This window comes from Delphinapterus leucas, chromosome 11 (assembly GCF_059928025.1).
Source record: "Delphinapterus leucas isolate spDelLeu-1000000601 "Yukka" chromosome 11, BTC_Dleu_Yukka2, whole genome shotgun sequence".
NCBI lineage: Eukaryota > Metazoa > Chordata > Mammalia > Artiodactyla > Monodontidae > Delphinapterus > Delphinapterus leucas.
In genome coordinates this window covers 44745331-44765541 of record NC_143139.1, presented here as the reverse complement: position 1 = coordinate 44765541, position 20211 = coordinate 44745331, and the positions used below count along the sequence as shown (strand labels likewise).

Here is a 20211-nt window from a genome sequence, read left to right as displayed (position 1 = left end):
AAGTCCTATCCCCCTTACTCTAATAGGAGAGGGGGAAGCGGAGAGGTGGTTCAGGAGGTGGAGTTTTTCTAACAGGCCCACTGTTTTCTACAGCAAAAGAAACGCTATGCGAAGATGAAGGCATCAGCATTGTTGATCCAGGCTTTTGTGAGAGGTTGGAAGGTAATGGGGAAGGGAGAGTGGCTTCCTCCCCTCACGTGGCTCCTCCGGGTCATGCCAGCTGCTGCTGGTGGGGAAGAGTAGCAGAGAGAAGGTCCTGCCCTCACCCAGGACACATCTGTGTGTGATGGTATGTCTGTGCCTTGGTGTGTTTCTGGGTCTGCTCTGTGTGTGTCTGGGAGTGTGGATGCATCTTGGGGAGATCTGAGTATATGCTTGGGTGTGTTTCTGACTTAGCAGCAGAGCTCTGCCTTCTGCTTTGAGTGTCCTCCTGACTGCCAGCTTGTCTGACTTTACTCTCTCCCTCCAGCTATAGTCTCAGCTCTTTTCCTTACTCTGTTCTTTGTGTGGTTGAAAAATAGTAGAACCTCTTCCAGGCCTGTCTTCTATCTTCCAGGTATAACTCTCTATCTTTACTTTGGCCCTTTTCTTGTATGTCCCTGCCAGGCTCGCAAGAATTATCGGAAGTACTTCCGGTCAGGGGCTGCCCTCACCTTGTCAAATTTCATCTACAAGAGCATAGTAAGTGGTGGGGATTGAGGGTGGAAACAGGGCATTGAGGAGGGAGGGACAGGTTGGGAAGAGGAAGTATGTGGGGTTTGAGAGGAGGTGACTCAAAGCTTTTCCCCAAGAGCCTCCTCTATCTGATGTACTTAAACCCTGGGAGCAGAGGGGATGGGGCAGCAGCCTGCATGGGGAGGGCCCCAGCGCCTAGGGACCTAGGGGCAGAATCAGAGCACATTTTGGCATGAATAGACACTGCAGGCAACCTTGTGGCAGGAAGGGGTCCCAGCACACCCACCAACTAGTCCATGGTGAGTAGGCTGGAGAAGAGACTGGGACTAGGTGGTTAACAACAGTTGAAGAGGCTGCGCTTCATTGAAGAGCAGAGAGAGGACACACATAGGGTTAAGTAACCCAACCTTCTGAGATTCATTTTAGGGCTGGGGGTGAAGGTGGAGGAATCATATCTTCCTTCTATCTCTTCTGACACTGTAGCAGGCCAGGCTGAAACTGAATCTCAGGAAGGACCTTAATTCTGGAGGACTTGGGTCAGGGTGGGCAGGAAGAAGCCAAGAGCAGGTCTGGACGTTCAAACTATGGACAGTTTCCAGTGAGAGGAAAACAGGGACAGAGAGGGATGATTTCCAGAGACATACATCCGATAGCAACAGTGCTTCTGAGAAGTGTTGGAGGGAAACCAGATGGGGGAGAGCAGCACTCCATTGAAACCTTGGGAAAGACCAGAGAGAAGAGCGGGAGATCTTGGACAGAGGGCTGGAGTGAATTAGAACTCACCTCGGCTGATTTGATTTTTGATGGTTGTTAGGACTCTTACTGACTTTGCTCGTAAAGACACGAGATGCATTGGAGCTCCTCTCTGTTCCCTTGGCTAAGTTGAGGAATGGGGGCTCTGGGCCTCTTCCCACCTCCCTGAGTCTTCACTGTGTCCTCCTCCCCCTCCCCGGGGAAGCTCCATTGTCCTAGGCCTCTTCCATTGCCAGGGCTCTCCTCAGGCAGGCTCCAGGGTGTCTGCCTTACCAGAGTACGTGCTCTCTTGCCGCACACCTGAGACCTGTAATCTGATTTTGCTCTTATCTCCTGAATGACCTCTAGTCTACCTTCTCTTTCACCTGTATATCATCAGGCATCTGCTGAATGTCACCACAGGAGCTGTTGCCTTTAAACCAGTATTTCAATAAATCAAACCCACTGTGGAAGTCTGCTTATAGGGGACCACAGGGCATTGATTGCCCCAGTGTTTCTGACTAGTCCATATTTTGCCATTGCCTTGCCTATAACTCACTTACTATGTGCTAAGCCCTTTACATGCATTAACTCTAATGCTTTCAACAACCCTCTGAGGTAGGCCCTTATATTGCCCTCATTTTATTTTATAATTAATTAATTAATTGAAATTTTTTTTTTGGCTGCTTTGGGTCTTCATCGCTGCACGTGGGCTTTTCTCTAGTTGTGGCGAGCAGGGGCTACTCTTCATTGCGGTGCGCTGTCTTCTCATTGTGGTGGCTTCTCTTGTTGCAGAGCACGGGGCTCCAGGCTTGTGGGATTCAATAACTGTGGCAAGCGGGCTCAGTAGTTGTGGTGCACAGGCTTAGTTGCTCCGCGGCATGTGGGATCTTCCTGGACCAGGGATCGAACCCGTGTCGCCTGCATTGGCAGGTGGATTCTTAACCACTGCACCACCAGGGAAGTCCCGACCTTTTCTTTTTAAAAGGACAAAACCCTATATACTAAAATTGTACACATCAAGTATTGGTCCAATCTTATATCAATCTATTTACAATTAAACACCATGGTTTTCTTACCTAGGTTAGTTAAACATGCTCAGAAAATTGTTATTCAAAGTATATGCTTTTAAAAAATAAAATATACTCTTTCCCTCATTTTATTGGTAAAAACTAAGGCCCAGAGAAGTTGAATAACTTGTAGGAGTTCCATAGCTGGTATGTGGTAGAGCTGGGGTACAAGCTATTTGACTCTAGTTTTAACCACCACCTATGACTGTTCCCCTCCCCTTCCTGCCTCACCACTCCCAACACACTCACAGAGGCCTGGACAACCCAGGTATCCGTGGCTCTGGGTAGACCTGTGGGCAGGAGGGCTGCATAGGGAAAAGCAGAACTTTCTAGATCTAAAAAAACAAACAAAAAAGAATCTCCACATCAGTTGGAACATGGGGGATTATGGGATTATGGGACATGCTAAGGAATGTTTATTGAATTAAATCAAACCAGGCCAAGGACTGGGGACTCCAGGGTGATTAGACCAAGCCCACTAGATCTTTGTAGTGGAAGGTACAAAGAGCTTGGATTGTTCCTGGAGAGTTACAGCAATGTACTGTGTGTTCTGCCTTTTTCTATTTTAGTTTTTTAACCTAATATCTCAGTAAAAAGTTTTCACAAAAATTCCAAAAATTTGGAAGTGTTCAAGGTCAAGTCATTTTCTATACCTTCAGTAATTCTATCCCATTAAATAAACAGGGTGCTAGGTGCTCCCTGAGATATAAAGACTTAAGAGTCCTTGTTCTAGATTGGGGGAGACTAAACAGTCAGATGCCACGGGTGAAACTTGATTGGATCCTGGATCAGGAAAAATAAAAACAAAGTCAAAGAGTACATTTTTAAAGTTTATAAAGGACATTAGAAGAGATTTGCATATACGTTACTGTTGGGTGAGTGTGTCCAATTAATGTTAATTTTCTTAGGTATGGTGATAGAATCATGATTGTGTAGGAAAATATCCTGGTTCTTGGGCAATGCGTGCTTAAGCTTTAGAGGAAAATGTCATGATAACTGTAACCTACTTTAGGATGCTATAGTAGCCAAGATTTGTACATATGCGTGTATTTATATACTTACACGCATTTGTATTTATGTGTGCGTGTGTTAGAAAGAGCACAAAGATAGGGTAAGATGTTAACATTATCAGCTGGTGAATTTAGGTGAGAAGTATATGTTATTCAGATGTTCATTGCAATGTTGTTTTCAGCTTTCACTCAAATTAAAAAAATTTCAAAATAAGAAAATAAGTTGTATTACATTTTAAAAAGTAAAACCTTAAGTCAGTTTATGTCACTCTTCCTCTAAGACCCTCTAAAGGTGTTCCATTTCACCCCACATAAAGCCAAATGTCCTTACCACAGCCTACAGTAAGGCCCTTCATGATCTCTCCTTGGCTAACCTACTCTCTGATCTTTTCTTCTCTTGCTCAATTTAGCCCAGTCACACTGGCTTTCCGTCTTGTCTGGAATATGCTACCACTCATTCCTGTCTCTGTTCTGCTTTTTTTTTGCATCATAGCGTATATAATTATTGGAAGCTACAGTCTATGTTTATTTGCTTGTGGGCTGTCTCCTTCTCCACCCACAGTAGAATGTAAACTCAGTGAGAAGAGGCTTTGTTTACTCTGTTCACTGCTGTGTCCCCATACCTAGAACAGTGCCAGGCACAGAACAGATGCTCAATGATGTTGAATGGTGAAAAAACTCAGGACCTAGCATCCTGACTCCCAAAGACTCACCCTGTAGAAGAGGGAGATTTCCATGCAAATAACAGTAGTACAAAAACAAATGTATAGACAGAGTGCTATGGGGCTTCAAAGAAAGGAGAGACACCACTGGCCCAGGGAATCTGGGAGGGCTTTGAGCTGCATCTCAAAGGATAGGTAGAATCTGGGTCGGCAGAGTTGAGCTGAGAGCAGCATGAGCTAAGGCACAGAGGGATAATGAGTGGGCTGGGCAGGGGCAAGTCAGGGAGTCCAGTCTGGTTGGTGTGCCAGGATTAGATAATGCAGGGGACCCTGTGACATGAGGTTGGGCTCTAAGTAGAGGACTTTGAATGCCAGGTTGAGGTGTTGGCCTTGACTGAGCAGAGAGGAGGGAAGATTTGGCACCTGTCCAATAGCTAACACAGACAGTGGGGCAGCCATCTGTAGGCAATTATAAGCCTCGAGAATAGGAAGCTACAGAAGCAAAATATTAAGGCCAGTTTTCATATTGCTCCTCCCACCTCACCACCCTGTGTAGAAGGTATCTGCTTGGAACTACTCCTCTCCCCTCCATCTCCTGATCACGCTGTTACTGCCCAACCTCAAGTCTACATTCACACTGAAAGAGATCAGGAGGGGACTCCCTTCCATCTCCTCAACTCCACTTGTTGCTTCTCCCTGTGGGTGGCCTTCTCCCTCAAAGTGGTGGGATCTGGGTGCCAGTTTGCCTGTCAGGAGGTCTTCTCGTCATCCCATTCCCAACGCCCCTGCTCCCAACCCAGGCACGGAAATTCCTCCTGGGGCTGAAGAACGATTTGCCTACCAATGTCTTGGACAAAAGGTGGCCAGCTGCCCCTTACAAGTACTTCAACACAGCTAACCACGAGCTTCAGAAGCTCTTCTACCAGTGGAAGGTGAGCGGGGCCTGGGCAGCCTCTCCTGGTGCTCAGGCAACTCCTCTCTCATTTGTCTTTTTTTTTTTTTTTTTTTTTCTCCTCCTCCTGATTTTCCTCTTCTGCCTCCCTCTTCCACTTAAATTTTTTTTTTATTGTGGTAATACATAAAATTTACCATTTTAACTATTTCTAAGTAAACAGTTCAGTGGCATTAAGCACATTCGCGTTGTTGTGCAACCATCACTGCCATCTGTCTCCAGACTATTTTTCATCATCCCAGACTGAAACTCTGTACACATTAAGCAATAACTCCCCATTCCTCTGTCCGTCAGCCCCCAGAAAGTGTGATCTACTTTCTGTCTCTATGAATTTAACTATTCTAGGTACCTCATATAAGTGAACTCATGCCACATTTGTCCTTTGGCTTATTTCACTTAGCACAGAGTTCTTCTACTCAAGAAATACTTTTGAGCACCTGTCTGGGAGTAGGCCTTGTGCTGTGCTGTGGGCACACAGCCCTCCTGGGGCTTGTATTTGACTGTTTCCATCCCCCTCCCCCAGCATCCCTCAGTCCCCCTTCCCCTCCCCAGTGCTCCTCCAGACCCTGCCCCCTCTGAAGTGTCCTCCTTCCCCGCCCCTGTCACAGTGCAAGAAATTCCGGGATCAGCTGTCCCCAAAGCAGGTAGAGGTCCTAAGGGAGAAGCTCTGTGCCAGCGAACTGTTCAAGGGCAAGAAGGCTTCATACCCCCAGAGGTGAGTGCCTCCCAGACCCTGTGCAGTTTCATCAATAGCAAAGAGAAGATTCCCCAGGTGGAACAGAGCTGTGGTTCTCAAACTTTAGTGCACCTCAGAGTCACCTGGCAGACTGGATAACAGCCAGGTTGCGGCATGCCCTCCTCAGAGTTTCTGTTTTAGGAGGTCTGGGGTGGGGCCAAAGAATTTGCCTTTCTAACAAGGTCCTAGGGGATGCTGATGTCAGTCCTGGACCGTGCTCTGAGAACCGCTGAGACACAGGGTACGGCGGAGGATGGGGGATGGAGCACGGGAGGACCAAGATGGGAACCCCGGGGGGGGGAGGTACAAGGACCTTGGAGGTCGGAGGTAAGGACCTTATCTCCACTGCGTACCTCCCGTGTGTCCTCAGTGTCCCTATTCCATTCCACGGTGACTACATTGGGCTGCAAGGAAACCCCAAGCTACAGAAGCTGAAGGGCAGGGAGGAAGGGCCTGTTCTGGTGGCTGAGACTGTGATGAAGGTCAACCGTGGCAATGGCAAGGTGAAGGCCCATATCCTGAACTCCTCCCCCAGCCTGATCCAGAGCCTCGGCTGGTAGCTGGAAGGGTGGGGACGCATCACGACCCTTCCTCACCCTTTCCTGTTCTGTCCCTAGACTTCCTCTCGAATTCTCCTTCTGACCAAGGGGCATGTGATTATCTCAGACACCAAGAATTCCCAGGCCAAGATTGTCATCGCACTAAACAGTGTGGCCGGGGTGTCAGTCACCAGCTTCAAGGATGGGCTTTTTAGCTTGCATCTGAGTGAGGTATCAGAGCTGGGTGGGGGCAGGGCCCCAGACTGGAGAAGGTGGTGGGCATCACAGGGCTGGGGCGAGCTGGAGGCCATGGAGAGCAGACCTCTCACTCTGGGCCTTTGATATCTCCCAGGCTGCTCCTGAGGAGAAAAAAATGAATCCCTTCCCTGCTGTTTCTCTCCTTCCTAAGATATCATCAGTGGGCTCCAAGGGGGACTTCCTGCTGGTCAGCGAGCATGTGATTGAACTGCTGACCAAAATGTACCGGACTGTGCTGGATGCCACACAGAGGCAGCTTCCAGTCACCGTGACTGAGGAGTAAGGCCATGAGCTGGGGGTGCGGGATGGCTTGGGGCAGATGACCAAGCTGGCGGTCATTGTGACCGGGGAAATTTGTCCTGTCAGAAAGTGAAGCGTACTATGTCAGGTCAGGGCCACCCAAGTTCTCTGCGGCCTTGAGTCTTCTGACATAGGGGGCTGGTGGGGGGATGTACTTGCCTCAAGAAGGGGAGGGGAAGCCACCATGAAAATACAGGAGTAGGGGTGAGGGGATGAGGGCACTAGCTTTGTCTTTCTGTCTGTTCCCCCTCCAGGTTCTCAGTGAGGTTCAAGGAGAGCAGCTTGGCTGTCAGGGTCATCCAGGGCCCTGGGGGTGGTGGGAATGGCAAGCTGAGCTGCAAGAAGAAGGGGAGTCGTTGCCTGGAGGTGACTGTGCAGTGAGGAGGTGCAGCAGTTTCTTCTTCCTGGACCAGCACCAGCCCTACTCCCACCCACCCACCTTCGTGGGAGGCTCCCGTGCCTGAGCCCTCTGATGGGAGGTGGGGCTCAGAGAGTGCAGAACCCTTGAAGAGGACCTTGCTTCTCCCAATCCTTTCCAGTCCTCTCTCCAAACTTAGCTTCCTCCCGCCCTCAGCCTCTTTGCCCACTAATAAAACAAGAGGCTTTGCAAAGGTATGGTCATGTGGGTGGGTCCCTGTTCCCCCATCTTTTCACTGGCTTGTACTTAGACCCTCCGCCCCCCTCCCTTTCCTCTCCTCAGGCTCCTTGGAGCCAGCTAATGCAGATAATAAGAATGAAAAAGAAGGGAAATTGTCTCCGGGCTCCTTGACCGGCTGAGCTCTGGCGGGGTTTGGAGAGACTGGGGTGGGGGTGGGGCAGTCGGGGATGGGGCTCAGGTCGCAGGTGGCCAATGAGCTGATTCATTAAGTGTGTCCCTGGAGGGAAGAAGTGAGGATTCCTGTCTTGGCAGAAACTGGGATCCTTTGGAGATTTAGCCCGGAAAGAGGCCCAAGGCTGGAGGGCTTATGCGAGCTGAGGTGAGCTGGGGAATGCAGGGTCCCCGGCTCCATAGCTCCCTCCACCCCAAGCTCAGCACTGGGTTTTGTCACACCTGCCCCCTGACACCCCTTTCCTTTCCGTACACCAGAGATGCCAGGCTGCTGCCAACAGTTATCTTACTAATCACTGCCCCACAGCTGGGGCCTGCAGCTGGTGGCACTTGACAGGGGGACACGCCCCCCGCACCCGGACTCTCCCATCCCTATGACTGACCTCTTCCCTCTCGTCTTCATTTATTTTCCATGTGTCATCGTCATTATTTCTTTCTTGGTTTCCAACTGTCTCACACCATCTCGTTGTCCCCGTTGCTGTGGGCTCTGACTAATGTTAACACGTAAGAGTTTGTATAATGCTTTAAATATCGCCCTCCCCCACTTCCTTCATGGCCATTTCCTCATAGATTCTGTCTTGTCTAAGCCTCTCCCACTCTGCTCTCTACCTTTGGGGAACAAGCATCTCCTGGGTTTGCAGTAAAATGTAGACTGCGCTCTGTGCGAGCACACAAACGGCTGCCTTTTGTTTCTGTCTGGACGGCTCTGCCTCCTTTCGGACCTCTGCCTTCCCTGCCTCTTCCCTGTCTCCGCTGAGCTCACGGTGCCTTGAGGCTGGGGTCTCCCTCCACCTCAGCTTCCACTGGCAGGCAGCTCACTCCCCAGGTAGTCATGCTGGCGGGAGACCTGATTAGCTCATCCTCTGACTGCCGATTAATCTAGCCCTCAGAGCACAAGCCAGCCCCGTGTTCTGGCACACCCTGCTCTGAGCTGAGATGGGGCCCAGGGAGGCAGCCCTTCCCAGTGGGTGAGGGGTTAGAGCTGTCGTGGGGAGCCGTGTCCAGAGTTGGGGCTCTGGCCACCCTTCCGCCACCCCCAACAGTTCCCCCGTCCTTTACTTCTCAGAACCAGGCCGAGAGGGGGGTGGTGACCAGAGCCTGACCGCCCCCGCTCTCGCCTCATCTGCTGCTCCCAGGGCCCAAATTGTCGTCACTTTCCCAGTGAAGTGTCTGGTCATTTTCAGAAGCAATTTCAGGAGAATATGCAGCTGCTGCTCCCTATCCTGCTTTTCCTTTCCCAGGGCTGAAGGCACTGTCAGCTCTCCGGGCTGGGGATGGTAGGAGCGGGGAGTGCTGGGGCCCCTGCTCTCTTTCCTGTCCTCCCCCCGTCAGTCATGTGGATAGATGGTAGGCTGAGGGAGGTGTGTGTGGGGGGTCCTCTCTTCTTTACTCTCCCTTCTCTCCCTCCCTCCTCCTCTTTCCTGTCTCTGCTTCTCTTCTCTTCTGGAGCTCAGGAGTGTGTGTTTTTGTTCCCTGAAGCCTATAGGGGCTCAGTTTCCCCACCTGTGTTATAGGGCTTGAATTGGCTCCATCATGATGGGAGAAGCTGAAGTTCTGCTGCCCCCCCTGCTCACAGCCAGTCCAGCTCTCTCAAAGTCTAGGCTGTTTGAGCCTCTGAGGGGCACAAGCCATCCTGGAGTCCCCTAACCCCCAAGAGGGGCCATTTGAGCATCTCACAGCACAAACCACTCTAGCTCAGCCCTCTTGGCTCAGCCCATTTCTTCCCCAGGCTCTGAGGGACTCTTCTCCTTGTGCTGTGGGTTGTCTCCCGACTGTGTCCTGGCCACAGGACTCGGCATCCTTCCATTCCTCACTGGTATCTCCACCCGTTGTCACATATGGCCCAGCCCCCTCCCTCAGCAGCCCGCAGCACCCCTCCAGGATGTCGAAGGGGTCCACGTGTCGCGCCCAAGCTGTGCATGTGGTGGACATATGCAGGCCAGCTCGCGCGCACAGGCACGTGCTCCACCTTGACCCCTGGGAATGGCCGATTAAAGCATCTCAGCTCAGTGTTGTACTGGCTTCACCCCCAACCTGCACCAGCAATAAAGAGGGGGGGGCTCCAGAGGGATGGTCTGCCAGGGATCCTGCTCCACTAGGCCAGTGACAGTTAGTGTCTGAGGTGTGGCTCAAAGAGTAAGTGTTCAAAGGAAACACACCTAGGTTCTCTGTAGCTGCAGCACCTGCTTTACATGTCATTTGCATATGATTTGTGGGCAAAGTGAAGCCCAGCCTGCGCTAGCCCTCCAAAGCCTCCCTCCTTCATCACCTCTCTGACTTAGCATCAGCTCTTTCAAGTCTTTGCTAATCCCAGAGATCAAGAGGTGGTCAATTCTCCCTGCCATTTCCTTGCTCCCCCCATCCTTGGCTCCTGCCATCCTCTGTGAGATGCCTCATCATCAAAGGAGATTATTCATGACGGACCTTTGCTGAATCCTTGCTTCCCTAGTCCCAGGGCTTGGGGGCAGGGATGGATGGGTTGGTGGGGGAGGGAGGCTGATGTAGAGATGGGACCCAGGAGGCTTTTGTTCTTAGCCCTCAGTCTAACACACTCTTCCTACTGCACCCCCAATTTCCTCCAGCCTGCCCAGCTTGGACCTCCTTTTCCAGATTGGTGAGGGAGGAGAAGAGGAGGAGGTGGGAGGTGACCTGGTCCAATTAGGAATAGCATCAGAGCTTCTCAAAGGCATGAACAAGTCATGCCATTAACATGTAAACAGCCTTCCACTTCTACCTTTTATTCCACTAATGGCTCCCAACCCTGAGTCCTGGGCCATGGTTGCCCCACAGAGCCCTGTAATTAGCTGGGTAATGGGAAGCCTTTACTGAGGCCCCATTGGCCTCTCACATAATTAAGGGGCCTTGAGACCTAGCTGCTGCCCTCACTCGGGGATGAACATGGGGCCCCGTGAAGCCGGAATGACTTCTCAGTATGGCCCAAACCCCAGGGTGGGTAGGGTGGGGAGACAAACATTTCAGGACCCTAGCAGTGCTTGAGAGGCTCTGTGGAGGATCCACATTGTGGGCCGCAATGCAAGAAGCTGGACTCAGACTTGCTTTTTTGTTTTATAAATAAATTTTTATTGAGCACCTATTATATGCCAAGCACTATAGAGCTAGGAATCCAACAGTAAAGCGACGGAAGTCCTTGCCCTTATAATGCTGACATTCTGGTGGGATGTGGGGTAGACAGACCATAAGTAAAATTGTAGTATGTTTGATGTAATATATGAAGAAAAGAAATGAAGGGATATGGAGAATGGAGTGGTAGTAATTTTAAATAGGGTGATTGGGGAAGGTGCTGGTGAGCAGAAGTCTTTGTAGTAAATATGCAACAGAGCTATGATTCTCTTCCCAATCCCAAGATGTAGAAGAGCACAAGGTCCCAAATCTCCAGGTCTTTTGGAGAGGTGGACCCCCAACTCCCTCTGGGAGACTTAACTGTTCCCTTACTGGTCAAAGTACAGACCAGTGCAGTAAAATGAAGGGGAAGTTTGGAGTGAGAAAAACCTGAATTTGAGGCTGTTCTCCAATAGCTATATGTCCTAGAGCATGTGACTGAATTTTTTGAGCCTCAGTTCTCTCATCTGAAAATAGGAATATTTCCTACTCACACGGTGGAGGTGATGAGAATCAGTTGGATTGCTCTCTGCCGAAGCGTCTTGCAAATGTTCAAATTCTGCACCCATTACAAATGCTAAGAGTGATGATTGCTCTGGAGCTGGCTTTCTCTTTCCCTCCTCTCGTCTCCTGCAGCAGTATGTTTTCCTCTCTGGGTCTTTTCTCTCTGGATCTGGATCAGATCCTGACTCTGCCTCTCCCCTGGGATTCTCTTACCTTGGGTGTGAAGTGAGCAGAATAAGGCCCCTCGACTGTGGGGCGTGAACTAGAGGCTTGAAAGTTCAGGGGAGAAGATGCCTGAGCTGTAGGGAGACAGATTAGAGTGGAAAAAAATGCAACTGTGAGGAGAAAAAGAAGCAGTTAAGAGATCAATGCTGGAGCGGGGGTGAGGGTAGGGGAAGAGCTCAGCCATGGTGCTCTGTCCCTCCTTTCAGAGATGACAGCAGGAAGGATAGAAGTCAGAACCCTGGAAGGATGCAACTACGTCAGGCTGATTCAGGGGTCAAGAGTGGGGTGGGAGGCCATGGGGAGAGGCTCTGGCACTGGGGAGGTGGAGGGGGGCAGACCCTGGAGTTTTCTGCATTCACTAGTGGGGAGAAGTACCAACCCTACTGGTCTGAGGACCAACGCGATGGGTCAGCTCCAGCCGGGAGGAGGACAGAGGGAGAACTGAGGACTGGAGGGTGTGCCAGACTCACCTCTCAATCGTCAGGGACCTGAGCCTGCTCATCCTGGTGGTAGAAGGGCCAGAGCAGCACCTGGCGGAAATTGTTTTGGCCGGGCAGTTGAGGCTGGAAGTTTAAAGGGCAAAGAGCTGGTGGGTGGACAAGGAGGAGAGAGAGCCCAGGGACCGCACCTGTTGAGTAGGCTCTGGCATGGAAATTTTGTGACAAACCGTATGCAACATCATCCCTTAGCATGCACAGCTCAGGGGCTATTGGACTGTGGGCCGCTGGATAACCGCCGTTCACTGCTGGGTTTGTGGTGTGTGCGTGTGTGTGTGTGTGTGTGTGTGTGTGTGTGTGTGGCTGCAGCCTATATCCCTCTTCCCCCCACCAGCCTCCCCCTCCCCTCCAGCCACCCTGGGATTGGTGATTCTCAGCCCCTCCCCCGGCTCCCCCAGACCCTCCCAGAGCCTTTATCTGGGAGCTGGGCCAGAGCTCCTGCCACATTCCCCAAGCCCCTCCACTCCCTGTTTCTCTCTTCACGGCAGCACCAGCAGAGTGTGTGGGGAGCGGACAGTGCTCCCGGCCAGCTCCCTGATCCTGCCGGACCATCTGCCCCAGGCTCAGAGCTGCTCCACAGGTAGGCACAAGCGGCAGAATGTTGGATGGACAGGAGCTGGCACCAAAGGACAGGGGCAGAGTCAGGAGGGAATAAAGGTGGCAGCCTTTGATCGGGGAGCAGGATACTGGGAAGGTGAAGAGGAGTCAATGGGGGTTGATGTAGTGTTTGGAGCCTGTGGGTACAGACTGATTCTTCCTATATTAGAAAGTTTTTGCCTAAGTCTTGGGGTACCTAGGGCTGGAAAATAGCACCCAGGATCCCTCCTCAAGCCGACTAAGGAAATTGACCCATGCACGTCCTATAAATCTATTATCTTCCCTGGGAGGCTAGAGTCCCCCACATTATTGCGCCATTGCTCATTGTCAGGTGCATATCCTGGGGAAATATGTGGTGGGGGAGCAGGGAAACTGAGCGCCTCCCAGCTCAGAGACTCTCCCAGACTAAGGCTTGGGCGGGAGAGTTGGGGGCTGGGGAAGCAGGGTCAAGCCAGGCTGCTAGTCATGAATGTCTCCCATGTTTGCACCTGTGTTGTGTCCTCCTCCTCCTTGCCTTCCCTCTGTCCTGTCCGTCTGCACTCCTAGGCATCATGAGGAGTGCCCTGCTGTTTGCAGTTATCCTGGCCCTCAGCTTGGCTCGGAGTTTGGGGGCAGTGTGTGAGGAGTCACAGGAACAGGTGGTGCCTGGTGGGAGCCACAGCAAGGTAAGGCACCCACTCTGGCTCACCCAGCCTGGCATCATAAGGCTGCACTCTGCCTGTCCCACCGTGGTAGGGAGGAAGGTGGGACGGGCGGGTTGGGAGTTACCCATCAGAGGGTTGGACAGCCCAGCCTCTCCAGTGGCCTCATGTTCTCCCAGTATGTCTGTCAGTGTCTCTGTCCCTCTGCGTGTCTTTGACACCTTGTACATAAAATGTGCGGCACTAATATGTTGTTTGGTTGGTTGTGTGGTGACCTGGTGATCGGGTGGTACTGTGAGGGGTAGGATAGCGTTGTCTCAGGTTCCCTATGGTCCAGCTCAGGTTCTGTCCCTTTGCAGGGGGGCAGATCCTCCCCACTTCCTGGATGGTATGAAACACAGTCAGAACTTCTCTCCCCAATAGTCATTTGTGTGCTCTTTTACCTATCAGCTATATGTATTTTTTTTTTCAAAATTCAAATAAATTCCCTTATCCCCTGCTCACCCAGCCCCAATAACCTCAGGTGCTCCTAACATTCCAACCCTTTCTTCCCTCCTCTCCCATGTCCCCCTCTAGCCTCTGCTTAGTCAAGATAGGAAAAGACCCCACAAAACAGGTTGGGCCCCAATTTCCAAAGTTCATCTAAGAAAAAGAGTAGGAGATGTCAGGGTAGGGGTGCTGGGGGAGAGCAGGGAGGAAGTCTTCTCAAGGTTTTGACAAGACAGCAGTTACACTGGTGCGAATGTTTTTAAGATGATTACATGTGGAACTTACTACATATTCAGTGTGTGAAGTCTAACTGCCTCTCCAGCTCAGATCTGTTCAGCATCTCATTACAGGAGGTGCGCAGACTATTTGAACAATTTGGGGAAGTGGCTGCGTGGGAAGTTGTGGGCTGGGCAAAGAGAGAGATCACCAGCCCTCATCCAGCTGGAGAGGTGTCCCAAGGTATGATAGGCTGGCATCCTTGCAGTAGTTGCACGAGCTCCAAAAGACCAGAACCAGTTCAAAAAACACACAGCGAGTGCCAGGTATGGGCCGGACACTGTGTTTGGAGCCCCAAGTTCCAGCTGGAGACAGTCAGAATATCTGGGTCTGAGACAAACTTGCTTTGAGACCTTGCCCCTCTTGGTCAACAAAATAGAGATTGCCATCCTGCCCCTTCTCCCTGCAGGTCCGAGAGGATGAGGGAAATTGGGACGGAACGGGAGTAGGATGTATGTGTGCCTGGGCAGCCAGGTTGGCACGTGTGTGGGTGCATCCTGGGTAAATGCCCATCTGCGTGTGCTCAGCCGCCCAAGGACCCCTAGGCTCTGGAGAGAGAGGAACCGCTGAGATTCAAGGTGAAAATCTCCAAACATGATCAATTGTCATTATCTCTCTGCAGCCGCAATAAACTGGGTGTGTGATGTGTGCCCACCAACCATCCTGCTGTGCCCAAGTTGCTAAAAAAGAAAAACCACCAAGATGAGAAAGAACCCCTGTTTGGCAGCAGGTCTAGAATGGGGTTCATCTGTGGAGGGGAAGAAGAGGCTTCATTCTGAGCGTGCTGCCTGCGTGAAATTCTAAATCCAGGGGAGAGAGGGGAGAGGGGGACAAAAACAGAGGCAGAAACCTGATGGAGAAGAAAAGAGAGGGCGAGGTGGTGGGAAACGCAGGGAGAGAAACATCCACGGACACAGTGAAGAGTGGGGGCAATTTCAGGATTGCTGGTGGCCCTGACTGCCTACCCCCACCTGTCCCCAGGACCGAGTCCTGTCTGTGACTCAATCATGGAGCACAGACCAGAGGACACTAGCTCCGTCTGATGAGCCTTTCTTGTGAGTGCGGGAATTCCTGGCTCATTCACTTAGTGGGGAAACCACATCGTTGGTCAAACGGGTTCCGGGTGTGCCAGGGAGAAAAGAACCAATGGCTCTTCTCACTGAGAGGTGGCAGGAGCTGGGAGGGGGCCCCAAGGGTCAGCCCCCTTTGAGCTTGGGATATAGCATGACCAACTCCCAGCTTTCCGGGGACTGTCCCAGCTTGAACACTGAAAGCCCCACATACCTGGGCAAACCGGGACAGTTGGTCGGCCTACAGGGATGCCCAATGTGTTCCCTTTACATGTGCTTCCCAAACCTTGCTGTGCCTATGAGTCACCTGGGGGCCTGGGTAAGATGCAGATTCTGTCTCAGTAGGTCTGGCGTAGACCAAGATTATGTATTTTTAACAAGCTCCCAGCGGCGATGCTGCTGGTCCATGGACCACACTTTGAGAGCCTACTTCGCTTCTACCGTAAACCAGAGGAAATCCTGAAAGAAATAGGATGTTAAGTTCAGCTGTGATGAGCTCAAGAAGAGGCCATTTCTTGTGGGGAAAGAGTGAGTGGATTGGGTGTGAGCCTCCTCCTCAGCCCTCTTTGTTTCTCTCCCCAGAAGGACTCGAATCTCTACCAGCTGCCCCCGTCGTTGCTCCGGAGACTCGATGACAGCCGCTCAGTCTCCCTAGATGGATTGCTCAAAATGCTGAGCAAGGCTAGCGTGGGTAGGAAGCAGCCCCGGGCAGAGGGGCGTGTGGGGCAGGATTCTGAAGATTAAATAGGCCTGGGAGACCCCTTCGCGTGGGAAGGAGACTGGAGATGGCTTAGTGAATTATTGAGGGCTGTGATCTGAACCCCCTCTAATCATCACTTTGCAGATTCCTTTCCCCAGTTACATGCTTGTTCTTGCTTCACAGGTCCTAAGGAGTCGTCACTTCCCCAGAAACGTGAGTAGCCTCTTCTCCCTCCTGATCTCTGCTGACCACTTGCCTAGAGCTCCATGGGCACAGGGCACAGTGACTATTTCGGCTGGCCCCGGCTCAGCTGGCGCAAACAGCATGCCAGCTGCAACTGCTCAGCCAGCCTTTCCTGAACGGGAGAGGCCGCTGAGAGCCAGAGGAAGCAGGTGTGCGGGGCACGGTGGAGTCTCCCTCCACTGGTAGGTTAGTGGGAACCAAGAGGATCTCTTGGTGGCTGTGAAGATTCTAAGCCAGGCACCTGTTGGGTGGGAGAATTTCAGAGAGTTCTCGAAATGTGGGGGAGGGAGAGGTAGACAGAGAGGGTGGGCCTAGGGGACAGCCTGCTAACTGCGGGGAGTAAGCTGTGGTGAGACACTGAAACAGAGACCAGAAGCCCAACCTCAGAAGTCTTGACACATGTCTGGGGAAATGTATCAGCCCCTCACTATCACCGCTGAAAATGTTGGCCCTGTTTCTGCAGGTGACATGCATGACTTCTTTGTGGGTCTCATGGGCAAGAGGAACATCCAGCCAGGTAGGAAGATGTGGAGGTCGGTGGAAGGGCTAGGGTGCTGGCAAAGATGTAGCAGAAGTCAGCTGCTTCATATTTGTCACCAGAGGGAAAGACAGGACTTTTCTTAGCTACAGTGAGGGTTCCTCTGCCCCTTCTACCCAATCGGCTTGGGTCCACAGTCCAGCCCTCCCCGGGAGCACAGGACGGAGACCTTTATAAGGTAGTTCTGCTGTAGCTGGGAGGGGGTCAGGCAAGCTCTGCTTCTCCCCCGCCCCCCGCCCCCATCTCCCAAACAGAGCATCCGTCTACTTCCCAACTCTGTCTTCCAAAGCTGTCCTTCATAGCCAGCCCTTTGCTATTGGGTCAGGGTGAAGGTCATATGCAAAAAAATCCCTCCTAACTACACTGTTTACTTCACCACAGACAATCCTATTGATGTGAACCAAGAGAACGTCCCCAGCTTTGGCACCTTCAAGTATCCCTCCAATGTGGAATGAAGTAAGTACTTAGGGAGAGGAGAGGGGGCTGTGTGTGTGTATGTGGGGGGAGTAGGTTGCCAGAGGAGCATTGGAGCATTTCCTCTGATGCTATGGGTATTAATGCTCATAATTAATGGCCTAAATACACTACCAGTGCCTGACACTTAGAAGTGTGTGCTTGCCTGTGATCACACACACACAGACACACACACACCCTGTTTCTCATCTCTTTCCAGTCTCATGGATCCCTGCTTATGGCTGAGTGGTAGGAAATGGCAAGGGAGGGGTTTCCCCTGGGGTTTCTTTGATGAGCAGCTTCTCTTGTTTGGACTCCATTCTTGTGATTTGTGCAAAAGGTGGACAGACCATCATCTGATAATTACAGGTACCACATCTATTCACAGGTGAAGCATTTTGCTTCCCAGGCAGGCTGAAACCATTCAGATCATTCAGAATCTCGGGTTACTGGGTCCACTATATAGTTATTTGCAAGGGTGATTTAGCAAGAAATGCAACAAACTCTGAAATCTAATGGGGAGTAGCTGGAAACCATATCTTAATCGCTCTGTGCAGTGTAATGAATATGAGCATGGCCTGAGTTCGAATCCTGCCACTCACTAGCTGTGTCCCTTGGCCAGGTTACAAAACCCTTCTGTGCCTCAATTTCCTCATCTGAACAACAGGGGTCATAGTATTACCTTGCAGGGCTGTGGTTTTGAGTCTAGGTAAAGTGTTCAGAACAGTGCCTGGCACACAGTGCTGTGTGTTGGCTTTATTGTGACTGTAGTCTGGGAAGTGTGGGGAAGGTCCCAGTGTTGACCCTGGCGGGCTCCGGTCTGTCTGCCTGGAGCTGTCTGGGCTGGACCCTGGGCCCGAGTGGGCTGACAGCTCTTCCACTTGGTATGCAAGCGTGAGTCCCCCGGGGAAGTGTCTTGTCAAAACACGGAACCGTCTGCCTCGACACCATCTTCCCACACACAGCAATAGCAGCTCACTGATGGCTTTCTTTGCACTGGCTTCCACTGAAGGTGTCAGGGGAGGAAAGGAGAGGGATCAGGAAGGCTCAGTCTTCACAGAGACTCCTGCCCCTCTCTCTGTGGCCCTGTTACCCACACTCATTGGTCTCAAGGGAGCCCCAAGGACCAGGAGCAGGTTCTCAATGAAACTGCCTATGTGTGACTCCCCGGGCCCAGAGACCGGGTCTGGCCCCCCATTCAGTGTTGGGTGAGAGGGTACAAAAAGCCGTAATAACCGTAACTCACTGATTACATGGTACTTACTGTATCATTTTGCTGTCATTAGACTGTTATTTCAGTCCTGCTGACGGTCAGATAATTATACGGGCGGCTATATCTGGATGATATACACTCCCCAACGTTATGCATCAACCATAAAGATAACTACAGTGCAATTTTGCCATAGTATTTTATACAAATGGCAGAAACAAGTGCATCGTGGAAATCTACTTGTAATGCTTTCTGGTGAACGTAGGCTCTTTCAGAGGGACCAGGCCCATAATTGCAGCCCTCATAATCTCACCACTGATGGTGCATTCTCAACCTGTTAGGTGCTGGGAAGAATAGACACTTAGGTCCCTGGGGGCTGGCATTTAAAGGAGGTTAGATGAGATGGATCAACACAGATCATTGTGCCATCTTATCTCATTCATGTGAAACTGCTGAAAAAGGAAGTGATCCCTGGGCCTGTCCTTCCTCTGGGAGGTTTCTGGAAAGAGGAGGAGGGACTGAGTGAGGCCAGGGGAGCATTAGTGCCAGGGTGCATTGGACAGGGCTGTGTGTATGCCTGGCTCATAGGGATGCCAGGATGCTATGAACTTTGCCAGTACTTCTTTCTGCATGGGCCCCTCAGACCATAGCGTGATAAACATGGAAGCTGGGAAGACGCATGCACCTGTGGCTAGGAGACTTCGGTCCTCTAGTTCAAAGACTACAGGGATAGCTGAGGGTTAAGACTTCCATTCTCTCTACTTCTCCCTTACAGATGCCCCTCCCTTTCTCCCCCACCTCCCCAGTGGGTGGTTGGTGGGAGTTTTACAGGACAGAGATGTGATTTCTTCTTTTTTTGGTCCTCAGCACTCCACTTCTGGACTCCTGGGCTGCATCGTGAAGACATCTGTCACCCTCTCCCAATCCCCAGGTGCACGCACTCCTATTTCCCTTCCTCTCCCACATCCTTGTAACACTCCTGGGCTTTGACCCCTTCTCCAACCCTCTACCCCACCCGCTGTAGAAACTGCCTAGTGAGCCGCCCCAGTCCCTGCAGGCATTGACTATAGGTTGCCCTGGAGTTTCTGTAGCATCCTAAAAATATGATGTCTCTCTCCACGCCTCAACAATAAAGAATTTTTACATATTATGACCCAGAGTGATGTATTTGGTTGGTGGGTTGGTGGGTGGGTTTTCCTCTTTCTTGACTCTTGCAGCTACATCACACACACATACACAAATATATATATATGATACACACACATATATCATATATAAATGGAAGTATCTTTATTTTGTACACATATTGGTTTCCCCAACAGTGTCTTACTCCTTGCTTCATACAATTGGTATCAGAAGATTTATTTAGTGATTAAAAGGAGAAATGAATTTGGAAGATGGTTTCTAGCACTCAAAGACTTTCGCAGACCAGATTTAGATAAAGAAGTACAGATATTCTGAATGGCTTGTCTGTATTTCCAGGATGGGCCTGGGAGACATCAGTCCCTGAATCCTACTCAAAGAAGAGAAGTGGGGTCAAGGCTGTGCGAAGATCCAGCCCAGAGGAGGGTGCATCCAAGCACTGTACTATTTTTCTGTCACCGAATATTGAACTTGGATCCTGCAACAGGTCGTGTGGATAAGATGGTGATCCGTAAACAGAGTTTACATTGTAGCAGGGCTTTAGACAAGCAAACAGCACTTGATCTTGCTAGGGTGGGGCATAGACAGGGAAGTTACTATAGGGGCTGAGAAAGAGGAGAGCAGATCTTTTTAGTGGTGGCCAGTTATAAAGGGAAAACATTTATTTCCTACTCTTCTGTGATGCAACTCTTACCAGCCCCTGTAATGCTGGTCTAGTAGTCTGCAGTGTACATAAGGCACT

General features: G+C 51.0%; 2 protein-coding genes across 2 annotated transcripts in view; both read left to right on the top strand.

Annotated features, from left to right (window-relative positions):
- MYO1A (myosin IA) overlaps positions 1–10704 on the top strand; it is a 28263-nt gene extending 17559 nt beyond the window's left edge. Inside the window, exons 20-27 of the mRNA XM_022571793.3 lie at positions 94–162; positions 607–681; positions 4950–5081; positions 5710–5816; positions 6208–6340; positions 6455–6607; positions 6786–6913; positions 7189–10704. Of these exons, the coding sequence (XP_022427501.3) occupies positions 94–162; positions 607–681; positions 4950–5081; positions 5710–5816; positions 6208–6340; positions 6455–6607; positions 6786–6913; positions 7189–7315 (924 nt within the window). The 3' untranslated portion in view covers positions 7316–10704. The remainder of the gene's footprint in view (positions 1–93; positions 163–606; positions 682–4949; positions 5082–5709; positions 5817–6207; positions 6341–6454; positions 6608–6785; positions 6914–7188) is intronic.
- Position 10705: 1 nt separating this feature from the next.
- On the top strand, positions 10706–19446 carry TAC3 (tachykinin precursor 3). Its single transcript, XM_089920899.1, has 6 exons — positions 10706–13371; positions 15765–15873; positions 16066–16095; positions 16589–16642; positions 17045–17119; positions 19194–19446. The coding sequence occupies exons 1-5, from the start codon at positions 13057–13059 to the stop codon at positions 17116–17118; spliced, it is 582 nt and encodes a 193-aa protein (XP_089777025.1). The 5' UTR covers positions 10706–13056; the 3' UTR covers position 17119; positions 19194–19446.
- Positions 19447–20211: the final 765 nt, after the last annotated feature.

What these genes read in the sequence shown, in the direction of transcription:
- TAC3 (XM_089920899.1), top strand. Translation starts at nt 13,057, where the DNA reads ATGTGGTGGGGGAGCAGGGAAACTGAGCGCCTCCCAGCTCAGAGACTC. An exon ending in GCTGAGCAAGGCTAGCGTGG is followed by an intron (nt 15,874 to 16,065) that starts GTAGGAAGCAGC and finishes CTTGCTTCACAG; the next exon opens with GTCCTAAGGAGTCGTCACTT. An exon ending in GTCGTCACTTCCCCAGAAAC is followed by an intron (nt 16,096 to 16,588) that starts GTGAGTAGCCTC and finishes CTGTTTCTGCAG; the next exon opens with GTGACATGCATGACTTCTTT.